We start from the raw sequence: 19,952 nt of genomic DNA, 5'->3' as shown, positions 1-19,952 counted from the left end.
CAAGTTTGCCAATGTTAGGAGGGGGTAAGCTGGTTTAGAGCAGTTACTTTGCGAATCAGCTTGAATCCCCTCCAAAGCCCTTGTGGTTTTGGGTCCAAGCAGACAAAGCAATGCAATCCTTCAAGTGTTCTCAGTATTGACACACACTGCTGAGCGCTGTGTATGCCAAGATACAAAGAAGCAGCCTCCACTGGTCCATTATTCAGTGCTAGACAACTTGATTATGGTGGCAACAAACTACACTTTTGCAATATTGACATTGTGGTCTACGGTAACAAACAAGTTATAAAAGGCCTGCCACATTTTTAACTACTGCTATGGCTGTGATTAATGGCTTTAACTCAATCTGAAACATCTGATCCGTCTTCTTTGGAAGAAAGTTCATGCAAAGTGCAATTCTGTAAAGGAAGTTTTCATCTGCTCCTAACTTGGGTCATGATGTCATCACCTTTCAAAGCTGGCCTGAGCTTGGTTCTGGGGAAAAATTGTAAGGAAATTCCTATTTAAGTATGGTCTTGTGGTGATAAGAGCTGCACTGCATCAGGACTAATTCATGCCTTCAGCCACATTAGGTGTGTGCAAGGAAAGCTTGGTCATTTCTCTGCAGCATCAAACACCAGAAAGACTCTTACTTGCTCCAGCTTCTGAACAATTCTGCAGAATGGCTGGGAGCTTCGCTGGCCTGCTGTGCCCGGGGCTTGCCAGAGCCAAAAGCATGATCCTACCCCACTGCTCTGCCTTTCTTCCTTGCCCTTGAGCTGAAGGGTCTCAGAATGCTCCCTGGTTTCTGCTGGTCTGACCACCCATGTGACAAACCTGGCTCAGCTCAGCGTGCTTCAGAGCTGGCAAAAAGGAGGCAAGAGCACATGGCCAGCAAGGATGGAGCAAGCATGCCTTTCCAGGGTAACCTGTGGACAAAATGGTCCATCTTTATCCTGTGCCTGCAGCCTGAACCAAATAACTCATACCAGCTGGTCAGCCTCAAGCCAACTCATACAGAGCTCCCTAAGTGCATGATGGATTGTGAAGAAGGAAAATTAGAGCACCAGCACAGCTGACAGGAGACACAAGTTCAAAGCCTCATAGATCTGTAGGCACTTCCCTTGATTTCAGGGATTTAAGGTTTAGGGTTATACTTTGCCTGCTGCTAAGCAGAACGAACACACTGTCCTAAACCACTAGGCTGATCCGAGTGTGATGAAGAATTTAGGTGTGCAGATAAAACTGTAAAGAGCCATGTAAGTCCCATGGAGATAAATGCTTGCCCTGGAGTTAGCTTGAATTTCTAACAAGTATTTTCTCTATCTGCAAGGCATAGCGCTGCAAACTTACCCTTAAACACAAAGCAGCCTGGAGCAGTCCCATGAGCTCTAGTGCTGCATAGGTGTAAACAATTATTAATAACAAATCTACTAGGCAAACTGGAAGGCATATTTGAGCTGTGTCAATGTTGTATCCCAAAGCAGAACCAGATCATAGAGTGGTAGTTATTCACTTTCAATGCATGTCCGTCTGTCCTGTGTCTCCAAAAGGTGCATCACCCTGCTACCCCAGCCTGTGCCTGGAGATAATTCATGTTATTTCTGTTATCATCACCAGTAGTAACAACACCCTCACCATCATTGTGTGGGCTCAAAAAGCAGCAGTCTGGCAAAAGGTTGCAGATAAGGAGTGGAGCTTTGTTTTTTGACATTGTCATCAGTGATATGGGGTCAGTTCAAAAGGTTTAGGGAAATATTGCTTGATCCAGTGCTGACACTTCAAGTCTAATTAACCTGGACATTAGTTCTTAATGAAAAGTGTTACTGCAGTAGATCCTACCTGGCTCTGGAGGGTCTAGGAGGCAGCTCCTGACAGTTTATCCTGACAGTTTAGCCCCAGTTTTTTCACAAGGATGGTCCAACCACAGCCCAGTGTGGTGTTGTTTTTCATGCCAATGGCACATACCGCCGTTCCAATGTGAGTGAACATATTAACATCAACAGAGTCTTTTCCCCAAGCTAAACATATTACGGCATCAGCAAATTACAGGGCACTGTAAATTAGACTCCCTCTTGTGCAGACTGTTTGCTGGGCCAAGGCCACATCCCTCCCCTAAGGAAGGCAGCAACAGAGCGTTTCATTACTTCTCAGTTTCCCTTACTCCCTGCACAGAGCTGTGTGCTTGGGCATGGGCATATTTCTGCTCATGCTCCCCAAGCATCCATCTTATGTGCACTCCCCAGAGGATGTTTATGTCACATTACACTATGCCAGTGGCTAGTAACCCCCCACAAAAGAGACAGCCCATAGGTCTGGATCAGTGGTAGGGCATTTTCACCCATTAAAAAAATGTCTTCCCCTTTCTGAGCACCTGAAATCAGAAAAGGTTCAAACAATTCCCCAAAGCACCTGCACTGAAATCCTGGAGTCAGGTAGACAAGCAGACTTGGCTCACTGACAGATGGGTTTTGGTCAATGTGCTTTTACCAGACCTTTTCTAGGCAACTGCAAAGGGTGGAGAAATGCTATTGCAGGTCTGGGAAAAACAATGACTAAAATGAATTGTTGAGCTGTTTTCATTGGAAAAACAACAAATGCAGCCCACATTCTCCCATCCCCCTTACCACAACTGGCAGCTTTGCTTGCAGGAGTAACCCAGGGCCACCAGCTCTATCTCCAATTGCATGTGGCAGTTGCTCTGCCAGCTCCAGTGCCAAGGCTGTGCCACACTCATCTCAGTACAGCCACCCCTCCAGGAGCTGCATTTAAGAAGAAAAGCCCTAAAAAGAGCAGCAAAAGAGCAGCACACATAGGTAAATGATTATTTACAGCTGCTGCGTGGGAAGTGTTACACAAGGGGAGGGTGGAGTGCGTTCCACCCCCTTTCCACAGCCTGTGGACAGAAAACCCTATCGCTGCTGTGATGTTTCTACTCCCCCAAGATGGAGTTAATACTGTTTACCTTGTAATACGAATTCTATTTCTTGCTTTTTCCCCTTGGTTGAGCTTGTTTTCACAGCTTCCCTGCTGCTCTTCTGCTGGGGCAGCTGGCTCTGAAGGCAGCCAGGAGCACAGGGCTGGCAGTAGCAGCATCCCACCCTCCCACCTGCTGAAAGTTACTGTGTGGTTCCCAGATTAAAAATCAAAGCCCTTGGTTGCAGTGGGAGGTGTATCCATGGCAGGGGAGAACACTGGTACTAGCATTAAGCTCTTCTCACATAGCTTGGTCTTTCCTAGAAGCCAGGGAAATAGGAAAGCACGGCACCAGCTAGTCCATATTTTTCTTCCCTCCCTGCCTCCCGCATGCTAGAGCTCTTGTCACCTTTTTTCTGTTTATATGTTTGTTTAGTTTCTTTTTTGAGTAAAAGCCACCTGCAAACCATAGGGCATTGGCCAAAGCTGTCCTTATGCCCCTTAGTCTGTTGGCAGTGCGGATGGAAGTCCTTAACTGTGACCGTTTTGTTCTCAGCCCTGATGTGAAAAGGCAGCTCTTATGTCAGTCACATCCTTCACCTTCCTGGACAAGAGCCAGTGATGTACTTTTTGCAGATATGGCATTTTATGATGTCGTAGGTGAAGTACAAAAATACCATGGTAAAAATGGGGACTTGGTGCAATGTCCCAGAATGTGCCACCAGCTCATCTAACCCAGCCTGGCTGTACTGGTCAGGTACAGGTTAGTGTGATTAGATGGGACTGGTGATGAAAGGACTTGAGGAAACCGTTCCTCAAGGAGGAGGGAGGACCTGGACAACTGTAGAGAAGAAGGGCAGGAGGTGAGCAGAACCCACTTTTAGAGTAAGGCAAAACCTGAACACACAGAAAAACCTGGGACACTCACCATCAGAATTCAGGTTTCTGACATGAAACCTGGCCCCGGGCCTGGCTGAGGAACCAGACAGCAGCAGAGAGCAGTTTCTGTCCCTCAGGGCAAACCAGGTGGATGGGTTGGCTGCATGGGGTGCCCAGTGCTGACGCCCTAGCCTGGGCAGGACCCACCAGATGGTGGCTGCTTGCAGTCCCTGTGGCAGCAAAGCAGAAGCACCTACTGGTTCCCATGACCGGGGGCTCCTGCTCTCTGCAGCAGTTCTCTGCAAGAAATGTAGACCCTAGAAACACCAAGTCTCTGATGCAGTATGCTAGGAATCCAGGCAGGGCTTTTCTGGAAAAGCTGTAGGAGTTGGGATGTTTTCCAATTGAGCACATGAGGCTCAACAAAGGAGTGTTTTTCCCTTTCTGCTCAGCGATGCAGATGCCATAGCATGCAGGACTTCTGTGGGAACTACAGCAATGTACTGTAGAAGAGCAAGCTTCTTGTCACAGGCTGTACTACTAGAAGCAGGAAAACAGCAACCAGGCAAATTTAAGAACCAGTGGGATTGGAGAAATGAAGAGTCTGATGACGGGGATAATGAGGAAAGTCTTGCAATGCTGTTTTTATTGCAACCAAAGGGCCAGTTTGGAAAGCTCAGGTCACTTGCCCTTGTCTCTTGGATTCAGAGCCCTGGCTGAAATGTGGTTGTTGTGTACCTGTGGCTGGTGGGGTAAACCACATCACCCTCTGAAAAATTAGTGCCCCTATACCAGAGCAATCCTATTTCTCTGGGACCTCTTCAGAGTCCAGATTATGCTTTGCCTAGGAAAGTTGGACCAGATGATCCTTGAGGTCCCTTCCAACCTGATATTCTGTGATTCTATGATCTGACTGCAGCTCTGTCACTGTGCAAAGAACTAACTCTGCAGAATGCCTCTTCAGGTAGACACAGGGGTAAAACCATGGAAGATGCTTCTACTGGTGGCATCCTTTATATGTCCTTTGTTAAAACACCGAGACAATTTTACAATTGTCAGTTCACTGGCTGTCCCAGCTATCCCATATTCTCCATGCTCAGGACAAAGGCTCAGGCTCTTTCAGTCTGGTTACTCATTTAGATTTGTAAATCTGCTATATTTGAGCAACTTCAGGAAGTTACTGGCATTTCTGCTTTTGAGCAGAAGTGCTGCATTAACCTCTTTCACTCAGCAATGCCATCATTTCTGTAAAAAGACTGAGTTTGTATGAGTATTTCACAAATATTTCTTGTCACCAGCTGCCACCAGCTCCATTGGTTATTTCTGAGATCTCCATTGTCAGAATTCTCAGTGCTTTAATACACTTTGTGTGCTCAGAGCAGTACAGAAAACCAAAGGCAAATTTATTATAAGAAGCTCAGGGGTAAATCAGATGCTGTATCTGATAAACGATCAGCATAAAGAGTTTCTTAAAATTATTGAGGTGGAGAAGCCAAGAAATCCCAAAAGCTGATGCTATTCCAAAAACATCTTGAGCTCTTTGTCCTTCGAAATATCTAAGTAATACAAATGAGCATATAGTTCCACTGACAGTGACGTTCTCTGCATATTATACCCTATAGACTCCATGTAAATAATAAATACGGTGTGGAAGAAGATGCCAAGAAACAACGTTCCCATTGTCTGTACAAACACCATTATTTCATTGCAGGATGGCTTTAGCAGCAGGAATGTCAGTCATATGCAAAGATTGAAACCCAGTGGGAAACCCCCCCCAACTTTCAACCCATGTTACGCTTTTTCTCCGCAACCTGTAGCAGAGAGCGCCAATGAGCTGTAGAAAACATGGCCAAGTGTATTGCAAAAAAGGCAAGGGGGGGGGAAGGCCTGGAAAACTCCCTCGCAAGCAGGGTAGGGGTCAACTCGTGAGACATCAGCCCTCCAAGAGGTATTGTGCATTGTCACCACCGGACAGGAATTTGGATCATGAGACATAACAGTACATTGACCCCCAAACTTCACCACTAGCTTTCTAGCCAGCCTGTCAGCAATCCACAAACCAAGTGAATGTTTGGGTATGCATTTTGTCAAGTTAAACATCTAGCAAACAAACAAACTAGCCTCTGGTTTCTTCCTCTGTGCCCATCTCACACAGAGAGATGTGTACCTCCTGCAATTTTTGCCAGAAGCTGGGAAGTCCTACTGATCATTTTATAGGTGAGATTGCTTTCTTCTCTTGTTCTTCTCCCCAGGAAACTTCAGAGTGGAACTTGCAAAAGTCTTTGGAGAGGGAGCGAGCACGCAAACATGGGAAAAAATTAATCTCAATGGAAATCCTCAATTAATTGACAGGTTGGAATAAGAATGACCATGGACCCCAAACTATGCTAGGCAACCAGTCTGCTCCAGGCACTGCAAGCTTACTCAGCCAGCCGCATGCCTGGCTGTTTTGCTCTGCCAGCTTTACACAGCCTAATTAGTTCTATTCCTTTTATTTGTTAATTACAAAAGCAAACAGCCCTTGGAGAGCAAGGGAACAGAGGAGGCAGCTCCTTGACTGAGCTTAAGAGAAGGTTTTAAATAAAGTTTGCCTCTCATCACATGTACTTGAAAATATGAAAGGGATGAGCAAAAGAGCCCAGGTAAATGGAAAAAGGTCTCTAGGCAAGGTAGAAGCAAGGGGCACAGAGCCTCGCTATTGTAGGAAGGTATCAGTGCAGGTTAGAAGAAACCACTCCCAGTTGGAGCCATTTTCTACCTAGCCTGCAAAAATGGTATACCAACTGGCTGACCCATTGCCATAGCTGGGAGAATTACAATATCATCCCAAGGGAGCTTTAGAGCAAGACGGATCCTCCCACAGCCCATCTCTTTGTGATCCTACTAATCCAGAAATCATAGAATCATAGAAGCAACTAGGATGGAAAAGACCTTTAAGATTATAAAGTCCAACCATTACCCCATGACTGCCAAGTCCACTAAACCATGTCACTGAGGGCCTTATCTACAGTTTTTGAACACTTCCAGGGACAGCAATTCCACCACTTCCCTAGGAAGCTTTTTCCAATGCCTGACTTAATTTCTTCATTCATTTAAAAATTTCTTCAGTAAGGAAATTTTTCCTTATATTCCATCTAAACCTCCCCTAGCTCATCTTGAGGCCTCACACATAAAGCTTTGAGACACACAAATAGGTCTCTTTCTGCTCTGGAGCTAGAGAGAGCAAAGCACTGCTGAAACACAGAGTACTTCTCCCAGGAGAGCCTTGGCTCCACACCCCATCCCTTCCCCATTCCTGCAGCTCCCACTCCCCTGTGCCATCTGCCATCCCCCTACCCCTTCCTGCTCCGCCCAGGGTGCAGCCCGCTTGCAACAAGGAGCAGACCTTCAGGTTCCTGAGCTGCAATCATAGCAGATTACTGGTTGAGTTTCTGCCAGAGGCCACAACTGCCTGACTCACTGCAGAAGATCTGTCCCCACCTATGTCTGCTGTAGATACACAGAGCTAAACAAGCTCCATACTGGCAGGCAAGCTCCCAAAACCTCAAGTCCCACTCTTTTCTTCTACGCATGCTGTCCAAGTTCTGCTCAAAATCAAGAAATTAAGTAGTACAGTCGATTTTCCTTAAAAAAAAAAGTTCATTTATTGAAATTGTTTAAACACTTTATACAAGTTCCCAATACAAGCGTCTGCTCCCTGGCTCAGGGTTAATGCATATACAAAAGCACAGACTTCAGCAACTCTTTAATGTGACCTGAACTGCCACCTCCTAAGATGAGGTCTTGTGAGGCAGCTGCTGTGCACAGGCAATTCCCCATGAAGAAGTGGAAGCCACATGACCCAGCTTCAAGTACAGGCCAACATCAACTCAAGCCTGAAGCCAATGCTCTGGCTGATTTCTTTTAGTAACTTTATGTTGCAGAGAGTCAGGTCAAACAGAGGTACAAGGCTTATACAAACCACCAACACCACGGTTGTACATAGCTTAGCCCCAGAGGCTCTCCCTGTCTACAGAAAGAAACAGAGATCGGATGTCTCTGAACACATGCACAATTATAAAGCCTGGTCAGAAACCACCAGTTTCCTTCTGTAGGAAAAGCAAGGCAGAGCTTAGGAGAACTAGTACCATCCTTCCAGGCATTTGAGACTTAACTCCAGACAGCCTTAGCCAGTGTTAGTCAAACACTAACGGGGGAAGGGGTGGGAACTTCTGATGAGCTGCATCTTTTTTTTTATTTTTTTTTTAATATACAACTTAATATGCAAGGATGGCTTTATCTTGAAAATGCTAGTTTCTTCCTCTTTGGTGAGCTTCAATTACTATAAAATGCCATAACCTTTGGATCAGTTTCCTTGGAATTTGCCTTCATATAATCACTGAACATGTTTACAAAAGAAAAAAAAAAAAGACAGGATCAAATGGCAGCATGTGAGGTATCCTTGGGGAAGCATCAGGGAGCAGCAGTGCATTCTGTTTGGTTCAACACATCTAGCTGCATAAGGCAAACAGACCAGCAAACTGAGCCCAAATGAGAAAGACTCAAGGAAAGAGGAGAGTGTCTGTTAAAGGGTGGCCTGTAACACGAAGGGGATAAAGCTTCAAGCTCAGTTAGGAACTGGGATGGCAACATGGAAAACCAATCACCTGCAACACCCAGTGTCTAAGGAACAGCAGCAACAGCCCCACCAGAGACCCAGTGAAAACAGAAGGCAATCGTTTTTTTCTCAGGCTCTTCCCCAGCACCAGGGAAACCTGTATCCACCCTGGGACTCTGTTAACCTCTGCAGTTGCCACCTTAAGCTGCGCATCTTCTGCTGGCCAACAGCGTGTGCATGGACAGTTACAAATTCCAATGTAAGCCACAGCAATTTAATTGTCTGACCCTATGTCATGCCAATCTGCACAGAAAGTAGGGTGGTGAAGATGATACTAATAAGAGTACAAGAGCATTTTTGATCTCTTCAAACATTCCTACATGTAAAATCTTTCCCCAAAATTATGTTTCCCCTTAAGCTATTGCTTTCATCACTTTGTATATTATATATGTTCCTTTAATTTCTACACACCACACTGGGCTCTAACTTAATGGGATATGGGACTGAATTGTTACCATCTAATTAAAAAACATAACTAAAAAAAGCACCAACATCCATCTAAAAAACAGTATCATTTTCCCTTTTGCTCCCAAATACTAAACTTAACCCAAGCTTGGAGGTTTCATCTTTCCAGTGGCAACACCTATGAACCTAGGCTAGCCTTCCTCCATGGGCTGGGAGAGAAAGGAGAAGTTATGTCCAGTAGCAAAGAGGGTTATAAAAATATACACATTTTTGGGAGAAGAGGAAGGCAGAACCTAGAGTCTGAACTGTGTTCAGGACAGTGGCATTGTAGTGTCCTCTCCAAAACGCTTTCACTAGCAGTGCTGGCGACTCCTTTGCTTCCATTATACGTAATCCTTCCCTGTGGAGGGGGCATTTTTTGGGTAGCCTCTGGAGGGTGGATATGAAGTTTCTCTCCGGGGACAGGAGCAGCAGAGGAAGGCCCCCCCCAGAATGGCCAGAGAAGCAGCTGCCCAACCAATGAAGAGAGCTGATCCAAACTCAAATCTGAGGGAGAAAGAAGAAAGTGAATACAAGTAATACCTCTGAAAGACAGTGTTAGTTGCACATTGGGTTAGCCCGTTCTTTTAGGTCACCCTGCACAGCTGCAGAAAGGCCAAGCTCTGTGTAAACCAGGCCTTAAGAATTTAGTGGACAAAAATCACAGAAGTCACATCAGTTTGGTCTCTGGCAGCAATGGTGCATTAAAACAAAGCCAAGACCCAAGAGCCACATGGATGATGAGACCTAATAGTCTTTCTGCACAGTTTGAAGCCAATGCAGCTAGCTCAGGAAATTCTCTTATTTTGAGCTACTACTAATCAAAACCAAGCTTCATGAGCATTTGACATGCTATATTATAGTGTTCTATCAAATAAATCGGTACCTGGTGTTGACAGGGGTGAAAGGGTCATAAAAGGCTTGAGCCACTCTGTTGCCATACCATGATGTGGCCACCAGTGCTGCCAAACCTACATGTGAAGGAAACAATGTCATGACTTAAGGAAAAAAAAAGAAAACGCCAACAAAAAACAAAAACAAACTCACTGCAAAAAATAAGCATGTAGCAGAACCAGCATCTGGAGTCATGCTGAGCTGCTGCCACCCTGGTAAGTTCTGAGCTGTTATTAAGAAAGGATTTGGTGTTACCTATAGTTACACTGCACCAACAGCAGAACTGCTGACAGCCTTTCACTGAAACAGGGTGTACAGGTCAAACTCAGCTCTGCTAATACAGGGGGAAGGCATGCAGTCCATATAGAAAGTATAATGCTAGTGCCAACTGCATTGGCAGCTGCGATGCCAAAGTCAACTAAGGAATTTCCAGCCCAAAATGCTCTTGGAGCAATGGCAACAAGCCCTCCCCCATCCTCTCACATCCTATGCAGGATAAACACTGTTTACAAGTGTCGCATATAATGCGGAAACATCTGTATGTTACCAACCTGCAACGATGAAGATCACCCCACCAAAGACAGCCATCCGCATCTTCTTCACCTGATCATCTTCCATGCACTTCATGCATTTCATGCCAATCACAGAAACAAATATAGCAACAAGGCCCAGGAGTATTGCAGCCACCATCAAAGCCCGAGTGGCCTGCAGACTGCCTAGAAGACATTAGTATTTGTGTTACCACAAAGAAAATTCAAGAGACAAATAGAGATTCAAATTACTGAGATCAGTAATCATGTATCAAAATACTCTGTTCCCTGTTACACAAGATACAGCCAAACAAGTCACTCTTTTTTTAGCTTTAAGCTCTCAGAAACTGTCATGCATCAGGATCAGAGGACTCTCAGCCTCTTCCAAAATGCATAGCAAACGAAGGCATGCAGCTTTTTGCAGGAAATGACCTGGGAATTGCCCTCGGACATCTTTTGTTCCTTGATCATTTGAATGCCAATTGGAAGGACATATCTGTTTATGAAAAGAAGCATTCAGATTTAGGTTCTACCTTGACAAAGCATTTAGGCACGTTTTAATATGAATAGCACCATACATATGAATAGTCCCACAGCAGACAGCAAGGCCTCTTTATTGCTTAACACCTCTAAAACCTGTCTTTTATACAAGAGCATAGGGTGATGCCTCCCATAGATGAGGGTTGTATTTGTCTACATTCTCAGCAGACAGACTCAATGTACTTTATCCTTTTATCCAAGACCTACTTTTATATTGACTCATCTGAAGGCATAGACACACTAACCCTATGTATGTGAGCTACTGAATTCATATTTTCTTTGTACCAAAGGGCAAATAAAATAATGATATAAATTAAGTCATTACAAAAAATAAAATAGAAGTGAAAGAGCCCTAGCGTAACTGCTTGGCAAATCAAGTTTCTTTGAACAGCATGTAGTAAGATACAGTCCTGTTAAAGATCTGGGAACAAATAGGGCTGGTTAATCAAAGGAACAGACTCCCAGGAACACGCAATAACCAAGGGAAAATTATCCCCTGACACAAAGGGTTATCTGACAGTGACACGTGTATAGTTTTAGCAAAGCATCACCAGAATCTGTCCCCAGGTCTGGAGCTCACCCCTCAGAAAGCACAGACTGCGTACTGCAAGATCTCTGCAAAGACCTTCAAGCTTGGACAATTGCAGCTGCAAAATTTGAACCTACAAGAACAGAGCACCTGCAAACTCATCAGTCAGCACGGGCTGCAGTGAACCCACCGGAGCCTGTGCTACAACAATGGGCTCTTTGGCTGTACTTGAAACACAGACAGCAGCTCAAATCCAATACTGGCCGGGAGGGTAGCACAGCCTCACACCTATCCTCAGCAGCCTCATGACACTTTGCCCCACAGCACTTCTTGTGCAGGAAAATTCTCGTGACCCACACCAACAACAGCCTGCCAGGCTCTAGTTCCGCTGTAAAACAGACCCTGGATCTACCTCTACGCACACAACCTTGCTGTTCTGCAAATATATTATGAAACCAGTTAAAGATATTACAATAAGGCAGCAATATTCAGAGCAATAGGAAGTGACACACTTCCTTAAGAGTCTTAGTTTTCTTGGGAAAAATCCTGGTCAGCTTGTCTAGTGTCCTCTATCCTTTCAAAGGGGAAAGGCGACACACCTCTGCACCACCCAGGGGTTAATCAAAACCCATCTGCTGCACTGATCACAGAAATTAATTTACAAAGCCATTTATCACTTTAGCATAAATCACAACAGCAGTATCCAAGCACATTTTTTAGATATAGATTTATCTCCAGTGTCAGAGATACACTCAAAATAATTTCTATCGAAGTTACACCAATTTTCAGGAAGGTTCAGCTGACAGGTTACCACCCATGCAACCAATTCAGACTCAATGTATTTATTTAAGGGTATATTACAGCAGCAGCTCTGGAGAGGCCAGTGGCTGAACACTAGTTCATACTTTCCATGGGAAAGGTAGAAGTACCAAATCAGTTTCATTAAGTCTATGGTAAGTTTGGCTTAGGGTTGCTGCAGAAACAAAATTATGTTATTAGAAGAGGGTTTAGAAAGGGTTCTTTCATGAAGCTGAAAACAGAAAATGTTATCTGAAATAACTAGAAAACTATCTATAATGGTGGGAAGAGACCTCTCACCTTCAAACATGGTACTGCGACACAAACACAGGAAGATGCTTGAATGTTTCTATGACCTCAAAATACCTAGCTACAAAACCTGCTAAGATCTCAAGATGTACAAATATTAACTGCATGCATGCCACAGCAGCTTTACAGAAGCGGCTGATCAAAAAGCGGCATTGTGAGCATTTCCCAGGGCTGCCCACTTTCAGCAGATCTCCTGGTGTCCTCACCCTCCCTGACACATGGCATGAGGACAAGCATTAGGAAGATCACAGTAGGACAAAAACAGGTTGAAGCATTTGCAGAACAGACTGTCCCTGTATCCCAAGGAGTTTTACTGTGACATGACTGTATTAGCCAACCACCCTCCCTCCACCCAGCGTGGCTGCCCATAGCAGATGGAGCTTTTGTCTTCCACCACTTTTGCAATGTGCACAGTACATTGACTGTGGTTAATCACCATACTAGCTATTAGTTATTACGTACACATTAACAGCCACGTTGTTAATGGAAGCTGCGCATCCAGAAAGCTAGCTGAGAAAGCTAGCTTAATAATAGTTCTGTTGTTCACATGGGCCTTCCCAGGTGTTTTAAGAATCCCAAATGATATGATATTGTCTTAACCTGTTAAACAGGACTGGCTACCAACAACAAATAGAAGTACTCCATAGCAATTCACCTTTACAACATCTATCACATTAGAGAAACAGGATTTCCCCTACACTCCTTGCTGCTGCAACTCTCTCAGGAGTTCTTTGGGAAAAGAAAAGGAAAGTCCTGTAACAAGGTGGGAAAAGAAAAGGAAAGTCCTGTAACAAGGTGGCAGGCCAAGACAAACTGGCCTGGCACCCAACAACTGCTGTCACATGGCAACAGTATTTTGTCAATACAGAAACCACTACTGACTCGGAAGCCAAGCCTTTTAACTGTTTATTAGCAGTGAGAGACCTGTCCTGAAAAGCCTGTAGCAAGAAGACAGCAAGTACTGATGGACAGAGGCTTAAAACTTCTAATAATGGTTAACAAAAAACGTGAATTCTGAAAGTGCAGAATACCATGTAAATCCACAAAAGTGACACAGTAGCTCGCATCCTTTTCACATAATGAAGCCCACTTTTTTTTTAACAAGCTAACAGACCTGACTTAGTGGGTTTGGATGTGAACTACACAATGCAGCTTATCACAAGACATTTTTCCTTCCCACAACTATTATTACCTGACACAGAAGTAATTTCTGGCAACTGCTTAGTTATATATATTAAAAAAGACTTCACCAGCATATGTTTGAGGTTATTTTTCTGTCATCACATTTCCTTATTTATTCTGTTTATGTCATCTACATTATAGAAAAGTTGCTGGGAAAGTGCCATGGGATTTTTGTAATGCCTGCTTGTAATGCCAAATTGCTGTAATAGCTCTGTGTGCAGATTATTTTCCGATAGGGATGCTCACTGACTGCCTTGTTTGTATTTAAATTATGACTTTTCATTCCGTTCCCATGGGCCTCCATACAACCAAGTGATGACAGAATACAGGTGAAAGAGATGCTGTGCAGATCCCTCTAATCTCTGTAAGGGAAGTTGCCCAGGAATTACAAGCACCCCTATAGTGTAGGAAGCATGATATACTGCCCACCTCCAGTAGAAGTCAGCAGCCTTCCCACTGGGGTTTCATTAAAGCCTTTACTTCTGGAAGGAGTGGGATCTGACATCCTGCTGTTCTGCTCTGCCAGTGCGTGAAAGTTACCTTTGTGCAGCAGGTGAAGGAATGAAGCAAGAAGTAACAGCTTTAGAAATAGCCAGCAAACATCTTTTACACCTTGCCATCATTCTGGCTCCACCCAAAAGCCACCAATAGCTTGTAGGCTTTCAATTCATTTACCAGACCCTGCACACCCATCACCATCAGATCTTAGGAGTCTGGACCCCCTCAAAGCATCTCCCCACAAGTCTAGAAGACTGTACAGAGGAATCTGAGCAGGACATAGATTCAGACAGGGTCATGTTGCCTGCAGAGGTGGGAAGGCTGGGAAGTCCTCACCGCATGTTCCAATGCAAGAGAGACAATTTCAACAGGTAGCAGTGGCTTTGTACTCTGCCTACCTCAAAGTAAATAAGGTTCAATGCCCTCTGGCAGTCGCTCAAGCAGCAGATGAAGCTGGCTGGCAAGACACACAATACATAGTACCACCATTTCTTGATCCCTGGTCAGGAGATAACTGAGCAGCCCGTTTTCCCACAAAACGTGGAAATTCCCTTCCTAGGAGATTTAGTAACATATAGTAATAGTAGCTACTAAACTGCTCCGAAGCTGGTTGTAGAGCAACAAAACCAGCGGATTGCAACAGGCTCCCATACCTTCTTGCAGACACACCACCACACAGAAACAGCCTTGGTGGCATTCCATGTAACCCTCTACCTTCTGAAAGAGCAGCGCATGTGAAACTTTCATCACCTGATCATGATTTTTCATACGAAGGAACAGAGATTGAGAAACAAGGGAGCAAATTAACCCTTACCCACATGAAGGCACAGATACCAACAGGTTCTACCTGCTTACTCCAGATGCAAAGATGGGAGATGACAAACTATTAGAACACATTCGTCCCTCATGCTAGCTTTGTCCCTCTCTGGGCCACCCTCATAACTCCCCCACAATCACAACAGAGCAGCATTAACCTGAGCATGAACCCTTAACTTCCCACCACCCCTTCCCCAGCTCATGGAACAAGCTCAGCTGGGAGTGGCAAGTATGTAGGAGGGAAGATTTCATATTTCAGTGATGCTGTTTGACCCAGAGGGCATCCAAACCCGTGTTTATTTTCTGTGCTAGGGCGCAAAGGCCTATTCTGGATGTACTACATTTGGTGATGCAGTGGTAGATGAGTCTCAGCTTGTCTCAAGCACAGAACCTCTATCAGCAAACCCAAACAGGATGATTAGTATCTTAAGCTAAAACAGCCAAAGCAGCCAACACAGGACTCAGAATAACCTCTGCTGTGAACGGAAGAGCGTGGATACGTGGGGCTTAAAGCTTCCAGAAACAGGTACCAGGAGCCCTTCTCCCTGCTGTCTGAGACCATCTCTCCTGAGACCCTGGAGGAACACAAAGCTGAGCTAAGCTCCATGGATGATGCTGGAGGGCTACAAGAACAATGCTGAGGCTGTGCAACAAAGCCTTGTTGCAAAGGTGGCTTTTGTTGCCTCTATGTCTGCGTGTGGCCACGCACCGCTTTTCATGTAAGCCAGCAAAACGCAGCCTTTCTGTTGCCTGAATAGGAGCACTGACATAAGCCCTCAGCTGAACGCAGCTGCGGGACAAGTGCCAGCATGGGTGCACTCCAGCAGCGTGGCCACCCGGGAAGCTGGAGGGCCCCGAGATGGCTAACAGTGCTCACCAGCTTGTGCCAATCCCATCTCTGATATGCAACATCAGGTCAAGCAGCCAAACACTGACACATCTAGAGGAAAAGCAATAGCTACCAGATGCCTAAAAGCTTGCTGACAAAGCTTCCCTGCATTCCCACAACCTTGAATTACTGTAGGTGTGAGGAGGCTCAGGTCCTTTCTACAGGGACAAATAATTACAAATCTGAACCTCTCCCACCAACACGAGTCTTTCACATATGGCTCAGAGAGCTCAGGGCATGTGAAGCTCTGGCAGGAAAGTGTCCCGGCAGGAGCTTTCCTGCCCTACTGCTGTACCACCTTCACCATGGTATAAGTGAGGGAGCTCCTCTTACTGCATAGCTCCAGGTACCCCAGGGTACAGCAGTTAAGTGTTTTTTTTTTTTTCGCACCTCCACCCAAAACAGCACTGCTGATTCCTTGTCCAAGCCTGGGTGGCTGTAAGACCTTGAGAGACCAGGCAGGGGGGAAAAAAGGATAAGGTGTACATCCCCAAGCATGATCGGCTTTCAAGCGGGAAAGGCGCGCCCTAAACAAGCTGGGGTATCAAAAGAACAAGGAATCCTTTCTTAGGAGTCCTCACCGACTCCCGACAGAGAAAACAGCCCCTGTGATTTCCGTATTTCTTGGTCTTCGAGGGAGCTTTCAGGCAAGTGTGCCTTGCAAGGCATGGGGCTCAAGCAAGAGCACAAAAGGGCACCGATAGCTTAGCCTAGGTCTCTGGCACCTCATTCCCCCGTAGCCCTGAAAAAGGAGAAGAGCCCTTATTGTCCGTAGGACAAAGATGAGGGAAGCAGCTGGTTTTCAGCTCTCAGCCATCAATGGGCTAGTTCTGGACGGCCTGGGGCAGGTTTTTAGGAGTCCACTCAAGCCAGGCTCCGCATCTGATTCCGCAGGCAGGTCTCATTTACAGCACAATGGGCTGCAGCCATACAGCCCCCGAGGCAAGTTCACCTTTCGTAACTCATCCAGGGGGTAGCTGGAGATTCCACAGCCCTGCTGACATCTTTGCCCCCCACCCCCAGTGCGAGATAAGAGGCTTGAAGCTCAGTTTATACATAATTACTACTCAAACTATCCCGAACTGTGTGCTTAGCCTAGCCCCGATTACCCACAGCCCTACAACCTGTTAGTGCTAAATGCATGCACCGCACTCCTGAAGGGAGTAATTTGCACTTCTGCCAGCTGCAGAGCCCACGGGTATTCGCTACAAGGGAACAGGAGTGACTGATGTGGGTTGTCAATGAAGGTGGGAACGGGGGTGTCCGGCTGCACTGAGTGATACACAGGAAGGGCAGGTGACAATCTGACTTGGGGATACTCCCCATGGTCCTCGGTTTATGTGAAGCTCCCTGCTCATTCCTTTTGGAAAAAGAAAGTGACCAAAGCGGCAATTATTGTTTTATTAATTAGGGAGGGGGAAGGATGAAGGTGTTCCAGGACACTACTGGACTCAGGATGAGGGAAGGGATCTCGAGAAAGGACAATTTTATTATTTTTTAACCCCTTTGGGTGTCAGCGTTGTTATATGGCCCAACGCTCTAGAAACAACTCTTACGGGGCTCTAGCTCGGTGTGATACCCAACAAGCCAGGCTATAGCTCCTGCGTACGAGGTGGTTTCGCCATGCCAGGACGGGTTAAGAGATCCAGAGATTGCCTTGACGTACTGGTCTGCCTAAAAGCTACAGGCAGTGCTACCTGGGCTGGAGTCCAGCTCACCTGCCTACCCTTTGCTTAAAAGCCTCACGGGAGCAGCAGCTACTTTCCCAGAGAACAAAAGACCAAACCAGTCAAACGCAAAAAAAGATCCGTGCTCGAAAAGACCACTTCAGAACTGTTTAAATTCACCTCTAACCGGACCACGCTCTGTATCAAGTTCTACAACCAAAAGCTCTTGCTCGCAATCACGGCGCTTTCGCGAACATGCGTATTGGATCTGACACTTGCACTCCCATGATGTTTTTAGGGGGGGATAGGAAAGAGAGCGCGGAACGGCTCCGACTTCTTCCCCCGGTAGCGAGTCTCTTCCCCCCCACCACCACCCTGGGGGGCGGGGTCCTGCCGCGGAGTGCGCTTCAGCAGAGCTCCGGGTGCCCTAAACGACCGGCACCGGGGAGGCACGCTCAGCCCCAGCGGGGAGAGAAACCGGGGGAACCCCAAGAGAAACGTATCCGAGCCGCGGCAGGATGAGAAGCAAAAAGATGGGTGACCCCGAGCCCTTCAATCCCGAAGGGACAAACGGCGTGACTCCAATGGAACAGAGATCTAGCGACCCGACAGCGACGGCACCCACGGCGGGGCAGGCACTGTTGTAGGGACACACATACACGACAGGACTAGCCCTCCCAGTCCTTCAGCCCGACCCCCGACGCTACTGGCACCTGCGTGGTGGTAGTGATCCTCAGCCCCAACCGGAGAGGCACGGGAGAGGAGAGGCCCGAAGGGATCGGCACCCCAACACGCGCACTCCCCAGCCCCGACTTACTTTCCAATTTGAGCAGCGAGTCGTAGACTTTGCACTGGATCTGCCCGGTGCTCTGCATGGCGCACGACATCCACAGCCCCTCGTAGAGCGCCTGGGCCGTGACGATGTTGTCCCCCGCGTAGGATGCCATCTTCCACTGGGGCATGGCGGTGCTGATGATGATGCCGATCCAGCCCAGGAAGGCCAGCACGAAGCCCAGGAGCTGCAGTCCCCCGCTGGCCATGGCTGCGCCGCGTAGGGGGGGACGGGTGGCTGCGAGGGATGCGGGAAAGCGCGCCCAGCTCCGCGCACCGCACTGCCGCTCGCGCGCCTCCCCGCGCACCTTTTAAACCCGCGCAAAGCGCGCCCCCTGGTGGCTGCGCGTCCCGCCCCGCCCCGCGGGGTTTTCCGCGGCCCAGCGCACCCCCAACCTTCCTCCTCGGGAAGGCCAGGAGCCACCCCCACCCACCTTACCTCTCACCGGCAAGGACCCCTCCTCCTTCTAGGCTTCGCCCCGACCCACAGCCCCCGGGGCTCGCCCTGCCCCTCGCTGCCTCTGGAGAAGCAGCTGGTGGGACTGTCCCTCCTGTCCCATGGGGCGTGCCGGTGGTGCTTTGGCATCTCCAAACGTGCCCTGGCTGTGCTCTCCTGGGTCTTCCCCCCTGTCTAGAGCTGGGGGGCCTGATACCAAGAACCCACATTAACCTTCCCTGGGTCTTGCTGCTTATCACTGTGCTTTACCAGCCGGGCTTATCAAATTCCCTTCCCAGTGAAGACCTCCTCCCTCACCGAGTGGCCTGTCCAGTTGGGTGTAGGCTGACCTGTCCCGCTGCTGTCTGACTGACCCACCTTCACCTGGTCAGGGCCACAACTGCAAGGCAAGGGCAAGGGGCATTTTCCACCTGGCAGACTCACCGGCGCATAGCACACGTGGGAACACACTGCTCCAGAGGAAGCAATAGAGAAGTCGTGGAAATTAACAGTACTATGATTTTAAAGAGCTTTCAGAGAGGCAGCTGAGCAAACAATCATCATCCATGTACAAATGCTGCCAGGACGCTAAAACCAAATTTCTGAATGTACCATTTTAATAAGGACTGTGTGCAGTACATCTTTGCATTACCGGCTCTCTCTTAAAAGAGAAATTTCGATATCTGAATGCCTTGGTGATTTGCTAAGGTTTATTGAACAAGGGGATTACAGACCAGGAAGGAGTGTCCTCTTTCTCGGGTGTGTATTTGCCCAGTTACTATAGTTGCCCTTTCTCCTCCGTGAATATTTGAATATTGACAGATCCAGAATGAGCAGAATGGGGTAATACTGTCTCCTTCAAGGGGGCTGGGGAGCACACGGAGTGGTCTGGGTGGTGCCTCCTGCCTTCACTACGAGCTGGATGGAGGGGACGTTCAACCTGGACCTGCTGTAATCCCAGGCTCTGAGATAAACAGGTGATAATTACTGATAAACATCCTGCTGGAGGTAGGGATGGGGCTGTATTGTTTTGACAGGGTGGTTTGCTGCGTTCTGATGATTTAGGAGATTTTGCTGGAGCTGCTTCCTGAGATTTGCAAACAGACAAACAAACAAGACTCGTGATTACCTGACCGGTCCTGCGCAATGCCGGGGGTC

The 19,952-nt window shown here is 47.0% G+C and overlaps 1 protein-coding gene across 1 annotated transcript; it reads right to left on the bottom strand.

The window, feature by feature from the left end:
* Positions 1-7,401: 7,401 nt before the first annotated feature.
* On the bottom strand, positions 7,402-18,660 carry CLDN1 (claudin 1). The gene is made up of 4 exons (XM_057427319.1): positions 18,345-18,660; positions 10,321-10,485; positions 9,762-9,846; positions 7,402-9,382 (listed from the first exon to the last, which is right to left on the bottom strand). Exons 1-4 carry the CDS (start codon positions 18,565-18,567, stop codon positions 9,220-9,222), a joined length of 636 nt encoding a protein of 211 aa, XP_057283302.1. The 5' UTR covers positions 18,568-18,660; the 3' UTR covers positions 7,402-9,219.
* Between the last annotated feature and the right edge of the window lie 1,292 nt (positions 18,661-19,952).

Source organism: Pezoporus wallicus, unplaced genomic scaffold, assembly GCF_028554395.1.
Source record: "Pezoporus wallicus isolate ANWC-B61680 ecotype Strahan unplaced genomic scaffold, APGP_CSIRO_Pwel_v1 scaffold_7107, whole genome shotgun sequence".
Taxonomy (NCBI): Eukaryota; Metazoa; Chordata; class Aves; order Psittaciformes; family Psittacidae; genus Pezoporus; species Pezoporus wallicus.
This window is presented reverse-complemented; position numbering and strand designations above follow the sequence as displayed.

Coding starts and splice junctions, on each gene's coding strand:
- CLDN1 (XM_057427319.1), bottom strand. CDS start 18,567: ATGGCCAGCGGGGGACTGCAGCTCCTGGGCTTCGTGCTGGCCTTCCTG. Junction 10,486..18,344: donor CTCGCTGCTCAAATTGGAAA/GTAAGTCGGGGC, acceptor AATGTCTTCTAG/GCAGTCTGCAGGCCACTCGG. Junction 9,383..9,761: donor TTCACCCCTGTCAACACCAG/GTACCGATTTAT, acceptor TTTCTCCCTCAG/ATTTGAGTTTGGATCAGCTC.